General features: G+C 35.2%; 1 protein-coding gene across 1 annotated transcript in view; it reads left to right on the top strand.

The window, feature by feature from the left end:
• Window positions 1-1,976: 1,976 nt before the first annotated feature.
• Window positions 1,977-19,968, top strand: part of LOC138711155 (venom dipeptidyl peptidase 4-like) — a 38,291-nt gene continuing 20,299 nt past the window's right edge. The window contains exons 1-6 of the mRNA XM_069842508.1: window positions 1,977-2,114; window positions 5,312-5,459; window positions 7,821-7,918; window positions 15,520-15,594; window positions 15,683-15,735; window positions 18,891-19,087. Coding sequence (XP_069698609.1) covers window positions 2,091-2,114; window positions 5,312-5,459; window positions 7,821-7,918; window positions 15,520-15,594; window positions 15,683-15,735; window positions 18,891-19,087 — 595 coding nt within the window. The 5' untranslated portion in view covers window positions 1,977-2,090. The remainder of the gene's footprint in view (window positions 2,115-5,311; window positions 5,460-7,820; window positions 7,919-15,519; window positions 15,595-15,682; window positions 15,736-18,890; window positions 19,088-19,968) is intronic.

Below are 19,968 nucleotides of genomic sequence, written 5' to 3'. Positions count from 1 at the left end.
CACACAAAATTGAATCATATTTGTGATTGAAAATTACTAAAGAAATGTAGAAAAAATGTTTAACTTAAAAAATGTATTCAATGTAACTGATAATATCATGGTTTTATTTTTCTATTGGTCAAGTTTATCCCAGCGGTCAAGTTTACCCCAGTTTACGGTGTGGAAAATATTTCATTTCAGAGGAAGTAGGGACGGAGTATGACATGCGATATATCCTATAAGGTCTTAACTTAGAAAGCATGATGGAAATATTCAGATTGTCAATTAATATAGATAAACACAATATAATATTTGTTACTCAGTCAAATGACAAATCAATGTAAAATAATGACTTATATTATATGGTCATTAAGTTTTATATACATGAATTACAAATTGCAAACGTTTTCGCCCATTCAGGCATCTTCAGGCACAATTATACAATATCTCAATATCAAACTGTAATATTACATTTTAATTATGGAGATGTTTTGTACATCATTAATCTAAAACAGTTTATCTACCACCAATGTAATGGCTACACAGTTTGATATTGAGATATTGTATAATTGTGCCTGAAGATGCCTGAATGGACGAAAACGTTTGCAATTTGTAATTCATGTATACAGGGTGTTTCAAAAATACGGGACATAATTTCAGGTATGTATTTCCCACATGCAGACAATCAAAATAGTTCATTAGAACATGTGTCCGGAAATGCTTCATTTCCGAGTTATGGCCTTCACAACATTGAAATTCACCGGAACGTTTTTCTTTCCGCAGGTCGTTGCCATTACAGAAGATGTTCAAAATGTCCACCTCCTGCTTGAATACAGACCTCACATCGATGTCTCATTGACCTGCGAACACGATCCTGATCGATGGATAGGTAGAGGTGGCCCAATTGCTTGGCCTCCATGCTCACCTGATCTGAACCCTCTCGATTTCTACTTGTGGGGCCATTTAAAATCATTGGTTTATTCGTCTCCGGTGCCTGATTTGGAATCCCTTCGGAATCGAATTGTGGCATGTTCTGAGGACATACGCAATACTCCTGGAGTTTGGGATCGTGTTCGCAGGTCAATGAGACATCGATGTGAGGTCTGTATTCAAGCAGGAGGTGGGCATATTGAACATCCTCTGTAATGACAACGACCTGCGGAAAGAAAAACGTTCCGGTGAATTTCAATGTTGTGAAGGCCATAACTCGGAAATGAAGCATTTCCGGACACATGTTGTAATGAACTATTTTGATTGTCTACGTGTGGGAAATACATACCTGAAATTATGCCCCGTATTTTTTAAACACTCTGTATAAAACTTAATGACCATATATGTCATTATTTTACATTGATTTGTCATTTGACTGAGTAACAAATATTATATTGTGTTTATCTATAAGGTCTTCCCTAAAATAAAACCTTGCTTCTTCCCAAGCAAATACTGAACTGATGCCTCTGGAACGGGGATATGGAAAGAAGGCACGAATGCAGGGAGCAGGAAATGAAAGAGGAGACGAGAACAAGATAATGAATATGTATAGTAGAAACAGCAAGAGTGGTTGAAGGAAGAGGAGGTGGAAGTGGAGGTAGGAAGTATAGACAAACAACAACAATAACAATGGCCGAGGCTCGTTCCGTGATGAACCATCAGCTGATTCATGGCTGAGCAATGCGTATCGCAGGGTCCGGCACGAGGAAATGGCGGCACACGTGTGCGAAGAGCAAGGTCCACGTCTGTCATGCAACCCGCCCGTCACCCGAGAAGCTAGAATTAAAAAGGAAGACGCCGCACGAAACGCTCTGCCTTATTAATACATTCAAGGAACAGGCGTGACGGCAGATTTCGCATTTTGGTTTCCAAGAGAAAACGAATTGTCGTATCGGCAAGGAGTACGATACGCTCTGGCCTTGATCCGACGGCTTCTCGGAACCTGTCTAAAATTGACTTTGCAGAATCAAAAAACGCACCAACAACCCTTATTACAGGCTGCCTCGTTACATCACGCCAATCTTATCTGAGGGGATCAAAGTCCGCCGTCCCTTCTTCGAGTACTTAACGGGCGGTGCCCAGATCGAAAGCGCCATTTCGTTACGGACCTGCGAGCTGCCATGGCGACCACGGGGAAGGCACAGGTAAGTACCTGACCAGCCCTGTGCTTCTGTCTTCTCTAAACGGGGTAGGAAGCCATCTATCTTACTAGCAGCCGGTGTCGTCATCGTTGTTGTTCCTTAGATATCGTTTGACAATAATCAAATAAAGAAGTGTCTCGAGCACGACACATATCTTCTTATCATTACACTCTTTTCGTATTTCGTAAGAATTCAGTTTTTTTTTACCTTAGTGAAATTTATACAAAGTGTTTATAAAGTAACGCAAAATTGCAATTAAAAATCAGTGATTGGATTTTAGACAAAAAACTCAGACAGACCTGATATTGCATTTAGAAAGGAATATTTTTATGGAAACAAAAAAATTGTTGCAACTGTTGTTGTGCGAGTTATGACGTCATCAAACATTTTTAAATGACACCCTATAGTTTATTTTTAGGCCGTGTCCCAAAGCTACATTTATAGCCGAAGTGAACTAGATAGTTGACAAAATAGCTGGATATGACGTCAGAAGTCATGATCCAAAGCTACCTAATGCATAGTAATGAAGTTCGTAAGCGCTAGTAAACGAAAATGTTTGATTGATTGTTGACTTGGACACTAAACAAACATGGATGTCTCATCTCAATAATTGGAGCTATGAAATCTGAAGACGCTTTGGAAGTGTAATGTGGAACAACATGTTAACTTTCAACATTGACATTGTTAGTAGCGATACTTTTACATTTTTTAATATTATAGGCCCTTATCTTTTCCACATAACTCGTAATGAAACTGTATTAGCACACTGCCTTCTTAATTCAGTGCTGCACCAAGTTTTAGGAAAAATTGTCTATGAAGGCCGTGATTCTAGAATGCATGTCCGAAGCTTCTAGTATGTGGTTCACTAGTTAGCTAGTTGCTAGACCTAGTTAGTAGCGTCTAGTATAGACTTGAGCTTTGAGATATGGTCTTAGGCCGTGCCTCAAAACTCAAGTCTATACTACACAATATAGTGACTAGCAACTGGGTGATTTGTAAACTACATACAAGACAGCTTTGGATATTTACGCTGGAATCATGCATGGCCTTCTTCATAGACTATTTTTCTTAAAACTTTGACATCACGGTGCAACACTGAATTGAGAAGGCAGTGTCCTAATGCAGTTTTATTACGACTCATGTGGAAAAGATAAGGACTTAAAATATTACGATATTTAAAAAATATAAAGAAGATATCGGAGTACCAATTTTTGAGGTTAACATATTGATCTACATTTTACTTCCAAAGCATCTTCAGATTCCATAGCTCCAATATTGTTCAGATGAGACATCCATGTTTGTTTAGTGTACAAGTCAACAATCAAGCAAGCATTTTCGTTTTATAGTTACTACGGACTTGATTGATATGCACTATGTAGCTTTGGATCGTGACTTGTCACGTGACATACGACTATTTAGTCAACTATCTTATTCACCTCGAGCTTTGTCGCGGCCACCATATAATCTAAAAGATTATATTTCTTTTATATTACTTCATTTGTTTCATACAAAAGCATTATGGTTATGGTTGCTATGATAACAATATTAGGGAACACGGAATTGCCTATCTTGCCAATGTTTTTTATTGGGTTATTTTACGACGCTTTTATCAACTGCGTCTGGATGAGATAAGTGGTAATGCCAGGGAAATGAGTCCAGGGTCTAGCGCCGAAAATTAGACAGCATTTTCTCTTAATGAATTGAGGGAAAATCCCAGAAAAACCTCAAACAGGTAACTTATGCCAATCAGAATCTGAACCAGCTGATAATGTTAATTTATGTCTTAAATGAAGAACATTTTCTCGAAAGCTGTAGAAGCTAGACAACTTATTCTTTTACAGCTTATTAATACATAGCTTGACTTTCTGCTGAAATGAAAAAAAAAAGTATATATAATTTTCTGTCCAAAATTCGTGAATTTTTGAGGACTGAGCGTTAAAATTAAGAACTTTTATAAACCTTTTCAGAAAATCGAAAAATTTAAAATGCATCCAATTTTAGTAAAATTATACGTGATATACCATTTTAAGGAGGGAAAACAAAATAATGTATTGAAATAAATAAATGAGTAAATAAATGAATAAAATTTTTACCGATATTTCAATTCCGTTCCCCCTTCATTGTTGATATATTTTGTCAGCTTTTGTGTTATGAAAGCAGTTTTATTAATGAACTCAACATAAAACAAGATATTCTTCGCAGAAAATGGATTGGATTTGGTGACAGAAGACGTACACAGGGCTGCAAAAAAAATGCCATACGAAATTATATCGTTTTCCGAGGACTTTAGCAAACATGGCGAGGTGGAAAGCTATTTTCCTGAGATTATTTAAAAAATATATATAACATAACTTTCATAACATGTTCACGTTATTATTATTTATTATGAATTGATTTTAAATTATTCATATACTTTTATTTTACAACGTTAATGAGAATACTGAAAGAAAATAGTGAAACTGCAGTTTATATGGTATTCCACAGCCTTCCTTATTTATCCATGGATGCTGTCATTGTTACAATCGATATATACGGCCAGTTACTTTTCATATTGTAGGGATATTAAAATGTATCTATTTTATTATAAATATAAATATAAAATTGTATTATAAATACAGATATAGAACTGAGAATTGAATCTAATTGAAATGTTTATAGTTCGTTGAAGATATACACGGACAAGCTGAATGATGTAATGAAAACAGAGCAATAATAGAGTTTATATGCAAAGCCTTCTATGTATCTCTATTTCTATTGTTTCCTAAGCAAAGTCCTCGTAACACGATAATATTTCAGATCGATAGCGACTTCGACTCGGCATTTATTTTGCAGCCCAGTACACACAACCAAATATGTGCACACCTTTTAACGAAACTCATCCAAATCGGTCACCTATTTCTCAGTCAACTGAGTAGAATAGAAGAGAAATTCAGAAAACATGGATATATCAGACATAAAAAGATCAATGCTGGAATGAGAAGGAGTAGGATAAAATCCGTTCTGCATAGAAACTATCAAATGTTACATCAAGGTCTGAGTTCAACGGCACCTGATCTCCGGTGAGAATCTTCGACTCACCAAGTCTTTTGTCTGTTGAACTGTGAACATGATTTGAGTATTGTGACTTGTTCTTTGCCTGGAGTACCAGTTGCATGCCTCGTTGCGTGCCAGTAAGTGTTTCACGTTGTCTGATCTCGCAGATTGAGCTGTTGGTGGCTGTGGTGGTTCTCGTGATGCTGGGGGTCGAGGCCAGACCACCGGTCAGGAGAGCAGGTGGGGCCTTCGGTCTCGAGGAGGTCATCTCGGGTGATCTTAGAAGTGCTGGGTTCTCAGGGACTTGGATATCAGGTACTTCAACTGCCTACAGTCTGCAGTCTGTCACTGAGTGAGACCCGATGACAACACCCGCTAGCCACAGCGACTTGAGCCATTGCTGCATTACTTCGTACATATTTCTTCATTGACCAGAGAGGAGTCTATTTCTTTATTATTGGGGAACCCATATCTTTGTTATTGAAGGCGAATCTATTTCTTTAATATTGGGAAATATATTTCTTTATTATTGTAGAATCTACTTCTTTATTAATGGGTAATTTATTTCTTTATTATTGGGGAATATTTTCTTTATTATTGGAAAATCTATTTCTTTATTATTGGGAAATATATTTCTTTATTATTGGGGAATATATTTCTTTATTATTGGAAAATCTATTTCTTTATTATTGGGAAATATATTTCTTTATTATTGGGGAATATATTTCTTTATTATTGGAGAATCTGCTTCTTTATTAATGAATAATTTATTTCTTATTAAGGAATCTATTTCTTTATTATTTGAGAATCTACTTCTTTAGTATTGGAAAAAACCTTTCTTTATTATTGGGAAATTTACTTCTTTATTATTGGGGAAGCTATTTCTTCATTATTGGAAAATCTACTTCTTTATTAATGGGTAATTTATTTCTTTATTATTGGGGAATATACCTCTTTATTATTGGAGAATCTACTTCTTTATTATTGAGACATATTTTTTTATTATTGGGAAATATATTTCTTTATTAATGGAAAATCTACTTACTTATTAATGGGTAATTTATTTCTTTATTATTGGGGAATATACTTCTTTATTATTGGAGAATCTACTTCTTTATTATTGAGACATATTTTTTTTATTATTGGGAAATATATTTCTTTATTAATGGAGAATCTACTTACTTATTAATGGGTAATTTATTTCTTTATTATTGGGGAATATACTTCTTTATTATTGGAGAATCTACTTCTTTATTATTGGGACATATATTTATTTATTATTGGGAAATACATTTCTTTATTATTGGAGAATCTACTTACTTAATAATGGATAATTTATTTCTTTATTATTGAGGAATATACTTCTTTATTATTGGAGAATCTACTTCTTTATTATTGGGACATATATTTATTTATTATTGGGAAATACATTTCTTTATTATTGGAGAATCTACTTACTTAATATTGGGTAATTTATTTATTTAATATTGAGAAATATACTTCTTTATTATTGGAGAGTCTACTTCTTTATTAATGGGTAATTCATTTCTTTATTATTGAGGAATCTATTTCTTTATTATTTGAGAATCTACTTCTTTATTATTGGAAAATCTATTTCTTGATTATTGGGAAATTTACTTCTTTATTATTGCGGAAACTATTTCTTTAATATTGGAAGAATCCACTCCTTTATTAATGGGGAATCTATTTCTTTATCACTGAGGAATCCGTATCTTGATTAATGGGAATTATTTGTTTAATATTTGATAATCTATTTCTTTAATACTAGGAGAGTCTACTTCTTTATTAATGGAGAATCGATTTCTTACTATTGGGGAATATATTTCTTTACTAATGGGAAATTTATTTCTTTATTATTGGGAATTTATTTATTTATTAATGAGAAATCTATTTCTTTAATATCCCTATACAGTTGTAGTTGTGGTTGGAGTTTGTGATGTGTTCTGCGTGGGTTGAATTGGTGTGGTTTGGTTATGACTGTGATAACTAAATCATGCAACAATTCAACACGATACAAGGAACATAAATAAATCACAAAACAATTCAACATAAGTAGAACTCATCAAAAACTCCAATCAAAACTACAGCAATGCAGAAACAGATATGCAAATCCTACACATTGAAACAAAAAGCCAGAAACTCAACACACTAGGACAATACGAAATTCGATGGTGTTTGGGTAAAAAGAGGGTTAAGTCATTTTTGTGCAGATGGAGTTATGTTCCTCAGGCAAACACACAAGTTAAATTCTACAAGTGGGTGTGTAAAAACAAATTAATACTTGCATTTCATGTGTTTTATTTGTGTAGACAATTATTTGTAATAAGAGTACGAAGTTTAATTTTCATTTATATCAAAACTCATTTTTATGACTATGACTTATCATCCTTTACCCAAACAACATCGTTTTGTTCATGTATAGCGAGAAAGGTGCTTTGTAACACATGACTTGTAAGTGCACAGACAATTAAAATGGTCAAGTAACTGATGTTAATACAACAGGCGAAGAACTCTAATTTATTAACTTTCGTGTGGATGTACTTTCATGAGAACTTGTGTTTTGTTTCGATCGTACATTGCAAATGGGTGTAAAACCACTTCACAGCTCCTGTAATGACTCTTAAGGAGTGCACAACGGTTCTCTTTGTTGTACAGGTACGCAGTTTCTCTACACTGACATGTTGAATGGAAATGTCATGAGATACGACGCTACAACGCAGACAACGTCTATTTTGGTAGAGCGACCTGTATTGGTAAGTAAGACGCATTAAAACTCATATGTTAGTCTTAAGAGCTTCTTTCGAACCTCCCGCACGCAAATGAAAACAATAAATCTGCGCTGTATGAGGGATATACCAGCACTTGGAATGAAACTAGAATTGTTTTGGTTTCAATGTTTTATTTCTGTTTCGGTTTACAAATGGAGAGTATGATAGGTGAAATAATTAAGGAAGGACATGCAATATTTTGTCCTCATATGAAGCGAAATTCCAAACTTAGTCCCAGTTCACATCAAATTTTTCACTATCCTTCACTCAGAGTATGTCGTGTTTGTTATCTTCTATAATACAACGAATACTGACAGTTTTCTGGAAATATAATAGAGCTTAACGAATGTTTGTTGTCATGGTAATTATTTCGAGATCGGAGGTCGAGAAATAATTGTCTAATGACAGCAAACATGAGTTTAAAAAGGGAAATTTAATTGTCTGAGGATAACTATTACCACGAATTTTATTCGGCAAGATAATCCCAATGCGAACAACTCTAATTCTGAACAACTAAAGATTCGAGGTTATAATAATAAGATCCAGAAATACAGTCCAGTGTAAGCAGAGATGATAAGAATAAAAGGTTTCTTGAAACAAAAACAACTGAACATTTGAGGTTATAACAAGACTTTACTTTGAACTCTTTTATCATTGATTACCTGTAATTTTCAACATGTTTTATTTTATTATAAACATTTTTACTTATTGTAATTAACTATACAATTATTGTAATTAATTATTGTTGCATTTGAGACTGTGAGTTTCACGTAATTGCTTGATTGCTCATACATCGAAACAGAGATGGATACAAATAAAACAAATGCACGTAGGAGGATAAACGATCGTTTATTAATTTTTGAGCAGCATACTTTTAACTATCAGTGTAATTCCATTCTCCTTGTTCAATTTAGCGTCAAAGAGCTCGTTCATTGGCTGAGAAACGTTCACGTGGGATTAATCAATATAATATTGCAGAATTCGAGATTGCAAATCAAACGAGTGGTAGCACAAGTCTGTAGCTGTTCTCGATGCCGAGATATTACTGAGAGATACCTTGCGGTACGACTAATTTTATGCGTAACTTCGACTCCCTCATGTCCATAGCGAGGACAGATGGCGTCATTGGGCGTTATACAAGTTACATTGATTCATGGTCAATCTATCAATAACATTAGTATCCGACTTTGACTCATAGAGTTGTTACAGTAAGCACTTGAAATTCAGCGATTTTCGCTTCACCATGGATCCCTCCCGGTGCGAGGAAGGATGTATTCTACATCGAAAGCTTTGTAGTTTAAAAGGGACGGTAAATAAGAAATGCTAAATGGCACTCTGCAGTGACAACTGTAAAACAAGACAATGCGACGAAGAGATCCACCAAATCTGCGGACGCATTCCCGTTCCCGGTATATCACCTGATCGTGATGTAAGTGAAGCGTTGCGTGAGAGTTTCGACTTTGTTCCGTGCCGTCAGCTGTGTTCTGTGCACGAGGCAAATGACCTTAACGGCAGGTAACAGCAGCTAGAACGTATGGAATTGTTTTTGCCTGTATGTCTACGGCTCACGACACGTTGTCTTGTAGAGACATCTGCTGTATCACCCAATACCGACAAGGGGGACATCTATCAGTAAAGTTAAGGAACTTGGCGGGACGAGAAATAACCTGCCAGTAATTTTGCCTATGTCAGGATTACTTTACGTGTTTTAAATCTACATTACGAGACCTCTAATTTTACTTTCCTTCACGAGAATATTATTTTATTCTATTATTTAACGATATTATGTCGATGGAACAGGTGATAGCAGGTTGTTTTCGAGGATTCCTCTGGATTACCTGATATTTGCCTTATAGCTTGGAAACAACACAATCAATCAATCAATCAATCAATCAATCAATCAATCAATCAATCAATCAATCAATCAATCAATCAATCAATCAATCAATCAATCAATCAATCAATCAATCAATCAATCAATCAATCAATCAATCAATCAATCAATCAATCAATCAATCAATCAATCAATCACTCAATCGATAAATAAATAAATAAATAAATAAATAAATAAATCAATCAATCAATCAATCTTAATGTATCCAGCTGTTTGCTGACAACATAAAGTCCACTGTAATCCACTGTAGTCTATTCAGTTTTTGTTTTTCACGAGAAATGAGGGGTATTTTGATCGGTGTTCATTATAGATGCCTGTTGCTAGTAGCCAGAGTTGGGGTGTAGTCAATATATACACTTTTGGTGTTTCAAATAAGTATACTTTAGTACGATTCTTGGTATCTCTCCTTGCAGTCCCTATCCGGAGATCCGATTGATGGACTATATTACCTCCCGAGTATTTTACACTGAGGAACTCAATGTTTGAAAACAACACAAGCAGGAAACGAAACTAAGTCCAACCGTAGCCTCGAAGAACGAACCCCGCTCTCTAATCTCTAGACTATATGTATTGCACTTTCAAATCAAACTATGCTAGTAATCTTATCGTCTTTCTGTAAGTAAGTATGAGATCTTCGACAACACAGAATGAGCGAAAAGTCCCACTGTATATGTTTATATTTCCCGAAAAAGAAATATGTGCATGAAATATGTGTTGATGATACTCGTGTGACATCTGGCGGACGTATTTCGAGGTATGATCATGAGTAAGACATCTGGTGGACCTGAGGAAAACCAAAACACACGGAAATTTTCAGCCATTCCAAGAGTGTAGGATAGCGATGCGAATATGAGAGTTTTCAGTGTGGAGGAGAGAATTGTGGCTTCCCTGTGCGTCCACGAGGGACCGTATATCGGAAAAACATTGAGTATCATCATGTAGTCATATGCCATATGTCTGTCCAAATCCCTGTTTGTTAATTCAATGACAATCATAGGGACAAAAAATGCATTTTCAAGTTTTTCTTCATGTAGTGACGCTTTGTTGATCGTGGTACTTGTAACTGGGCTGCACGTTTTCTTGTTGATTTCATCGACGATCGATCGACTGACTCGGCGACTGCAGCACCAGTTTTTCGCCGAGTGGAGGGTCTCCCACTTCACAAATTCCGTGCCGAAAATTTTTCTCTTCAACTTCAATAAGTTATCTCTTCTCGATGGCGTCTTACCAAAACCAGCCCTGAAATCCTACATGATTAGACCTTCAAATACGTCCGTCAGATATCTTAGAGTACCGCCGACACATTTTTCATGCACAGACTTGTTTTACAGGAAAAATAAATAGATGTAGTGTGACTTTACGCCCACTCTGTAATTATAAAATTCGTCTTTTGTCGAGGCGACTAAGGTATATGGAAGGGGCTGGTGTTGCAGAAATTTTTCTCGGGTTACTCCCGTTTTTCTCTGCTATTCCACCAACATCCTCCACCTCCTCAACATTTCACGTATCATCTGCAATATTAAAAAAATAGATGAGGTAAAGTTTTGGGGGTAGACGGGTTTCCAGTGTTCATACAGGTTCTAAAATACTGTATTTCCTTCAGTTGAAAATTAGCGTCAACATCTTTATTATGTTTAAAATAGATTATTGTCCATTCCCAAATCAGCTTAACTACACAGAGACTTTGCTATTTGTCACCACGTTAAGATATACAAGCGATTGTGTTTATCAATGCTAATGTTGCTAAGCACAAACAAACGCCAAGGAACAAAATGCGTTGTAGGCAAGATAAGACAGGCTTATCGTAGGGGGCCGTTGAAATCCCAAGATGCATATTAATGCCATTGTGATATGCTGGATTATGAAGGATAACCTTCTTAAAGCTAGAACGAGGCCAAGTCTTATTCAGCGGCTTGTAATATGGAAAAAAGAGTAATTTAACAAAAGAATATCGTATCAGTGATTAGATACTGTGGAATTAATCCATAGCAACATATTTTTGATAAGCGTTTAGGCCTAATATTTTGATATTTGGTGATGTAAGACGAAACTAAGGAAAAACCGGGATACATTTATGTGAATTAAACAAAATTAGTAACAACGTTAATGAATATGCCTATTAATTATGAACTTCTTCCAGTGGTCTATATAGCAGTTTGCTGATCGACGAATAAATAAATTAAAAATAAATAAATAAATTTCTTTTACTAGATTATTTCAGGGAGACTGGAACTGAGTTTTGTAACTTTTAAAGTCTTTGATTAATTTCTTTCAAATATAGCGGATTTTTTGTGTCTGTACGTTTAAATAACAGTACCAAATTTCATCAAGTTTCATTCATTAGTTCCTTAGATATTAATTTTCACTTATTTCAATTACAGAGTATATTAAATTATGCGTAAATTCAAAACATCCCTGACAACTTCAGAATAATGTTTTTGATTTTAAACATCCTTTATGAAGGACTTACATTTCATAATAAAGAAAACTGCACATTGATTCTTAAATTTGAGAATTGTTTGAGAAGATAAATTTTTTTTTACAAATCATAATTTTTTGCTTGATAATTTTCCTTAGTTTTTAGAAATTAAAAAATCATGCCATGAAAAGTTTTCACTGAAGAGCTGATTCCATGCACAGCTTTGTGTATTGCAATATGCTGAGTATTCTTGCAAAGTTTCATGTAAATCGGAACAAAATGGAAGCCGCTAGGAACTTTATTATTGAACAAAAACGTAGTTTTGAGAAAACGCAATTTTTAGTAGGTGTGGCATTTTAAAAATGGTCGCCAGACTTTTTAAAGTAGTAGGTGGGGGCTAAATATAGGGCAGAATGTTAAATAAATGTATAAGGTACGGTAATTATTTATGTAAAGAAATAAAAATATTTATTTTTACCATTTTGGCCAAAAATTCAGTCCTAGTCTTCCTTAAGACATTATGTCACTGAAAATAATGAAGATATAGAATGCAAAATGTAAACGTAATGTATATTACCCCGTGTTCAGTTCTGAATGGCAGCTTTCAGAAATTGTTTTTACGCTCACGACATCATAGGTTTGTTTGTCGAACCTAACAAAAGACAAACGATTTTACTGATGTAATAATGTCTGGTACTTTCGAATGTCTGAGTTTCGCACTTAATATTTAATTTTTTAAACATGAAATCCGCTTTTAAAACATGTATTATGGTGTCACCTGAACAAGAAAGTATTGAATTTATCTGTTAACAATTCTGAGAAAGTTTCGTCAAGGAAGTTCTGAAATTATAGTCAATTGACTAAAATTCATTCACGAAATACTCAACATCATGAAACTGCTCTCCAACCAAAACTTCTGTGCGGAAGTAGGTTTTAAGAATATATTTTAGTGCTTTGTTGTAACATTCATTTCGCTCTTAAAAGTATTTAAAAAGATTAAATAGAGTTTGCTTGTGATAATAACATTGATGATACGTCTTACCATATTCTTAATATAGGCTGCATTCATTTGTTAATAAAACGAAAGAACAACATCCAATGTCAACAACAGACATGGCCTACATCGTTTATCTATATGCCTCCATTAGGAATTGAACACGGTGTAGGTTGAACTGGAACACATATTAACCTGAATTGCAGTATTTCCATGTGATAGCCAAGCACAGATACTGAGCAAAAGAGTTACGAAAGAGATAAACTTTTTTAAATCTTCAGTAACTTCATTAATACCTTTCTTAGTATGATTTGAAGCTTATACGCGATAAGATAAACATGAAATAGATAATTACGCAGCTACTGATTCTGAATTCTGTGAAATAGATATACGGTCATAAAAAGGAATAGAGAAGTAAATATACAGATAAATTGAAAACCAACATTTTAGAATAAATGGTAATTTGATTAAAGAACATTCTTTTATCTCTTAAGGGGAGATTCCACTGAAAATAATAGAAATTTGTCAAACATTTTTATAAGTTATTTCACTTCTTTAGAATGTATATTGTCACACCCCATACCAAATGGATTTAGTTCAATTCTGGTTACAAATATGTTAAATTTTTTTGATTACGGCTGCAAGAGGGCGTGGCACTTAAAGAGCTGTCAAAATTATTTTTTTACAAATTTCTGATTACAAATCTAAAGTTGGCTCCATGAAGTTACTAAATGGAATGTAGTGGAAGAGAATTTTAACGTACATAAATATTTATTTTACTTTCAAATATATTTTTCCGTATTTTATTTTTGTTGCTTCAACACCAACTTTTTTGTATCACATATTAATCAATCTGGATGAAATTTTTATTGCAAGTATTTATGAGATAGCTGTATGTTTCTATGTATTTATTTTGTGAAAAAAATGCTTTTAGTTTATATTTTTTCATCAGTAATAGACAAATAACATTTTTAAAATAAAGAAGTCAAAGTAAATAAATGAGATATTTCATGAAATCAATGCTTAGAAATGTTTCTATATGTCTTGTGAATATAACAAAAAAAAGAAGCTTAAAAATTTAGATCTACTACCAAAAACTTGGGTTTGAAAATATTTCTAAAAAGAATAGGAAAAACCAAAAGCCAAAAATATTTGGAAGTACAAAATTTGGATTTTGTTAGTCCTTTACATAGAAAACATGCTCTGAAAATTTGGTTAAAAAACATTACAAAAAAGTTGTCATTTTTTAATGAAGTGTCCCCTTAAGGGGAAACCAGTCATGAAGAAAGCATGAACTGTAGAAGCCAGAAAAAAGAAGGAAAAAATTCTGTGCTGTATCAAGAGCATGGAATTTCTTTCAGAAATGAATTTTTTAGTTGGTTATTTAACGACGCTGTATCAACTACTAGGTTATTTAGCGTCGATGAGATTGGTGATAGCGAGATGATATTTGGCGAGATGAGGCCGAGAATTCGCCAGAGATTACCTTGCATTCACATTACGGTTGGGGAAAACCTCGAAAAAACCCAACCAGGTAATCAGCCCAAGCGGGGATCGAACCCGCGCCCGAACGCAACTTCAGACCGGCAGGCAAGCGCCTTAACCGACTGAGCCACGTCGGTGGCTTTCAGAAATGAAACTATATTTGTGTTTATTTGATATTTTTTTTGTTCCTGTTTACAAATGGGGAGCAGGTGTCTTATGATAAGAGAAGTAATTAATGTAGGGCATGTAATTTATATTGTCTTTATATAAAGCGACACCAGAAATTTGTTCTAGCTGACAACACATTTTTCACTATGGTTAACTCAAAGTGTATCTTAAGTGACTATTATCACTTTAATATTCCAGAACTCGCAATTATAAATCAAACAAGTGATGTCACAGGTTTTTAGCTACTCTTTCGATGCCGAGATATTACTGAGAGAGGCCGCGCGGCACGGCTAATATTATACGCAATTTCGGCGCCTTCATGTCCATAACAAGGGGAGGTGGCATCATTGGAAGTGCTCTGAGAAGTTAATATTAGTTCATAGCGAATCAGTTTTCACCAAATGGTACAGTAATGAGTACCCCGGAAGAGTGGTTTGCAGAGCTAATATATATATATATATATATATATATATATATATATTTGAAGTTTACAACTGCATTATGACCGTTATGCTAAGTGTAATGAGTTAAAAGTTACGTTGAATAAATATAAATGATCTTTTTCCATGTGACGCTAAGAACTTTCAACACAACCTCGTAACATCTTTTGTTTTTGTTTTGTGTAGGAGGAATACAGAGCCACAAGTTACGAACTCTCGGCCGACGGACTCTTCTTGCTGATTGGCTACGACCAGCAGTCTGTGAGTATGGTAACAATGACTGTTGATACATCTGATTTTTTCCTACTTGGCGAATGTCTGAAAACATTTTTGTCTTTCCTGTTTTCAGGGGTACAGGCATTCAACATCCTCCAGATTTGTCATCTACGACCTCAGCTACAGGTCAGTATGCAATGGACGAAAAACTAGTTTAAGTATCTACCGGGTGTCGTAAAAGTCACTTTACATTTTACATTGCATTTATTTTCTGTGTTAGTTACTTGAGGACACTGGATAGTTACAGGGCTGTTTCGAGCGCTTGTAAATTATAATTTTTGAAATCTTAGTATTCTTAATACTACTAAAGACAATTAAATGAAACTTCAAGGAATTTAAGAATCATTTAATGCATAGAGTAAGACATAACTTTTTCATAGGTTTGTTTACGAATTTTAGTGATGAATTCTGTTTATATATATATATTTTTTTTTGCACGTATTTAGGTGCCTGTTATTATTCGGTTGAGAAGATTTTGTCATCTAGTCTTCTGTCAAAAAGTCTGAAAGTTAGAATTTATAAAACAGTTATATTACCGGTTGTTCTGTATGGTTGTGAAACTTGGACTCTCACTTTGAGAGAGGAACAAAGATTAAGGATGTTTGAGAATAAGGTTCTTAGGAAAATATTTGGAGCTAAGAGGGATGAAGTTACAGGAGAATGGAGAAAGTTACACAACGCAGAGCTGCACGGATTGTATACTTCACCTGACATAATTAGGAACATTAAATCCAGACGTTTGAGATGGGCAGGACATGTAGCACGTATGGGCGAATCCAGAAATGCATATAGAGTGTTAGTTGGGAGGCCGGAGGGAAAAAGACCTTTGGGGAGGCCGAGACGTAGATGGGAAGATAATATTAAAATGGATTTGAGGGAGGTGGGATATGGTGGTAGAGACTGGATTAATCTTGCACAGGATAGGGACCGATGGCGGGCTTATGTGAGGGCGGCAATGAACCTACGGGTTCCTTAAAAGCCAGTAAGTAAGTAAGTAAGTAAGTAAGTAAGTAAGTAAGTAAGTAAGTAAGTAAGTAAGTAAGTAAGTATTTAGGTGCACTTTTCTCAGGAACTATTTGCCTTACACCTTAATTAAACTTTAACTGTACTTTCGACCTTTGAAGTTCTGGCTGATATGTACATCTATTATCAGGCAGTATATCTCACTTGACGATATGTATCAGAGGAAAAGCAATTCTTTGTGTACATCTGAAGTCTGACTAGTGAAATACGTTACTAGTCAGCGATGTATGCAATGGAGGGGGAAAGGAACTGGACACCGTACCTCATTATCTCCTGGCTTAGTTGCCACATGAGTGATGCCTTTTTGGTGTCAGTTGTGAGATTCAGACCTGTCTTCGGACAGTTGACTAACAACTGTGCATTTTCAAGGATAAATTCTGGAATTTATAGGTATAGCTAAAATACATTAATACAATATGATAGTTTTTTTATTTAAAAATTATTATTCTTATTAAATATTCCTGAAGAAGGTATTAAAATTATTTTTACCTTAACTAATATCTATTTGATCAAATTTTAGGTTCATATTGTCAGAAATGTTGTTTATTATAAAATACAAAAACTTTACAGTCATAGATCAAGCTGTATCTGGGAAATGTGTACTTATGAAAAGTCAGAATTCAGCCTCAGAAAAAAAATATATCTTCACAAATAAACCAGTGAAGAAATATTATTGATTAATAATTATATGCAGTAAACGATTTTTAAATTGTTTTATCTTGTGGTAAAGTTTCATTTAATTATCTTTAGTTGTATTAAGAATACATAGGTTTGAAATGTTATAATTTACAAGCACTCCAAGCTTCCTCTAACTACCGTGTCCTTCAATTATTTCACTTCTTTTTCTATTCAAATTGTTTTTCTTGTGCATTAACATGTAGTTAGAATGTTTGTGGTACACCTTGACACACGATTACAAGTTCGGCTAGAATAATACTATTTTCTAAACTTTAGACAAGTTTGAACGAAATTAATTTTGAAATAAGCCACCAGCATAGCTCAGCCGGTTACGGCGCTTGCCTGCCGGTCTGAAGTTGCGCTCTGGCGTGGGTTCGATCCCCGCTTGGGCTGATTACCTGGTTGGGTTTTTTCGGAGGTTTTCCCCAACCGTAAGGTGAATGCCAGGTAATCTATGGCGAATCCTCGGCCTCATCTCGCCAAATACCATCTCGCTATCACCAATCTCATCGACGCTAAATAGCCTAGTAGTTGATACAGTGTCGTTAAATAACCAACTAAAAAAATTTGAAACAGTTGTGCTGTGTGAGATTTCGAAGCATAAATGATCATATCATAGACCTACCTGAGCCAATGTAGGCCTAAAGTTCGTCAATAATAAATAAAATCTTTTAAAAAACACTACATCTCATTCTATCACAACGAACACCTCAGTCGTATTCTACGTGGAAAAATTACGGTTATGTCAATGTACACCGCCCCTTTTTGTTTTCGCGGAAAATATTAAGGGATAGATATCTTCAACTTTGTCTTCATCATGAAGAAATGAAAGAATGAATGAATTGTACCGGATTACAAGCCCTCACATCTTTACCATAATCTTCATTATCTTATCTTATGTACCTCCATCAGCTTCAATAACAGAATATACACATCATCATCATCATCATCATCATCATCATCATCATCATCATCATCATCATCGTCGTCTAATGAAGTTTTTCACAGTCTAGTTTATTCCAGTTTCTAGAATATAAAAAACTGATTCTTTATTTTTCGGTGATCGTCAAGTTCTTCTTCCAACAAAGAGCATTAATATTTTCTCGTGACACTTTAAGGGCCTAGACCAGTCTCATGGTCTAGTGATCAGAGCTTCTGGCTATAGTTCATGAGGTCCCGGGTTCGATTCCCTGTTAGAAAACAGGAATTTTTCCTTAAAGGGGATTATTCTAGTGTTCGTCCATGGCCTGGAATTTAGGTTAAGTTTAGATTTAAGACCTCTCCTGGCACCACATTATCATAATCATCCTATCACATCATCGGGGTAATGTAACTCCGCCTTCCAGGCGCCCCAACCTCAGAAGTGGGTTACAACTAAGCCACGGCCAGGAGAGAAGACCAGAAATGTCGAAAAGACAACCTGGTGGCATTGGTTAAAAAAAAAAAAACTTTACGGCCCTCAGTACCTCTAACCATAAATTTTCTACCTCAATGTGTTCGGATTAGTAGAGTAACTTTTCTGAAAAATAATTATAAAAAAAATGAAATACTGTGACGTCATGACCTTGTCTTCTGCTCAGGACGTATGCTCCGGTAGCCGGAGGTGAGCTGCTCCAGTTGGTGCGCCTAGCCCCTGTGGGCAACGCCCTCGCCTTCGTGTTCAACAACGACCTGTACTATCGCACTGCTGGCTACTCGGGGGCCGAGGAGCGACGCCTCACGTTCTCGGGCGTCCCCGGGGTCATCTATAACGGCGTTCCAGACTGGGTGTACGAAGGTGAGGAGGCTTTGCACGTGGCGTAAAATAAACATTGACACAGGAGCCTAACACAGCAAAGAAGCTTACGGGTTGAGGTTGCAACTGTAGCTTAATAGACCTAGAGTTGTGAACTAGTAGAATACTGGTCTGGCAGTTTTGGTAGAATACGAAAATCGTATGTTCCACGGTAGAAATGGTCGTACAATTGATCAGAAAAGAGACTTGAATGCATGTATAAGAGTCGAAGTATTTTTCTTTTAAGGGTTACACAATCAATTAAAAACAGTTATATTATCGGTAGTTCTGTATAGTTGTGAAACTTGGACTCTCACTTTGAGAGAGGAACAGAGGTTAAGGGTGTTTGAGAATAAGGTGCTTAGGAAAATATTTGGGGCTAAGAGGGATGAAGTTACAGGAGAATGGAGAAAGTTACACAACGCAGAACTGCATGCATTGTATTCTTCACCTGACATAATTAGGAACATTAAATCCAGACGTTTGAGATGGGCAGGACATACAGCACATAGGACGAATCCAGAAATACATATAGAGTGTTAGTTGGGAGACCGGAGGGAAAAAGACTTTTGGGAAGGCCGAGAAGTAGATGGGAGGATAATATTCAAATGGATTTGAGGGAGGTGGGATATGATGATAGAGACTGCATTAATCTTGAACAGGATAGGGACCAATGGCGGGCTTATGTGAGGGCGGCAATGAACCTCCGAGTTCTCTAAAAGCAATTTGTGAGTAAGTAAGCCACTACTGCAACTACTATTATTGTCGCTACTACTACACTATTAAAAATAGTACAATTTCTACAATAAATGGATTTAATGTTGTTCTGTCAGTGCATGTTATACATAAGGTATAAAACCTTTATACTACATATTTAATTGTTG

This window comes from Periplaneta americana, chromosome 12, assembly GCF_040183065.1.
Source record: "Periplaneta americana isolate PAMFEO1 chromosome 12, P.americana_PAMFEO1_priV1, whole genome shotgun sequence".
Classification (NCBI taxonomy): Eukaryota; Metazoa; Arthropoda; class Insecta; order Blattodea; family Blattidae; genus Periplaneta; species Periplaneta americana.
The sequence above is the reverse complement of the archived record's forward strand: the minus strand, read 5'-3'. Positions and strand labels throughout refer to the sequence as shown.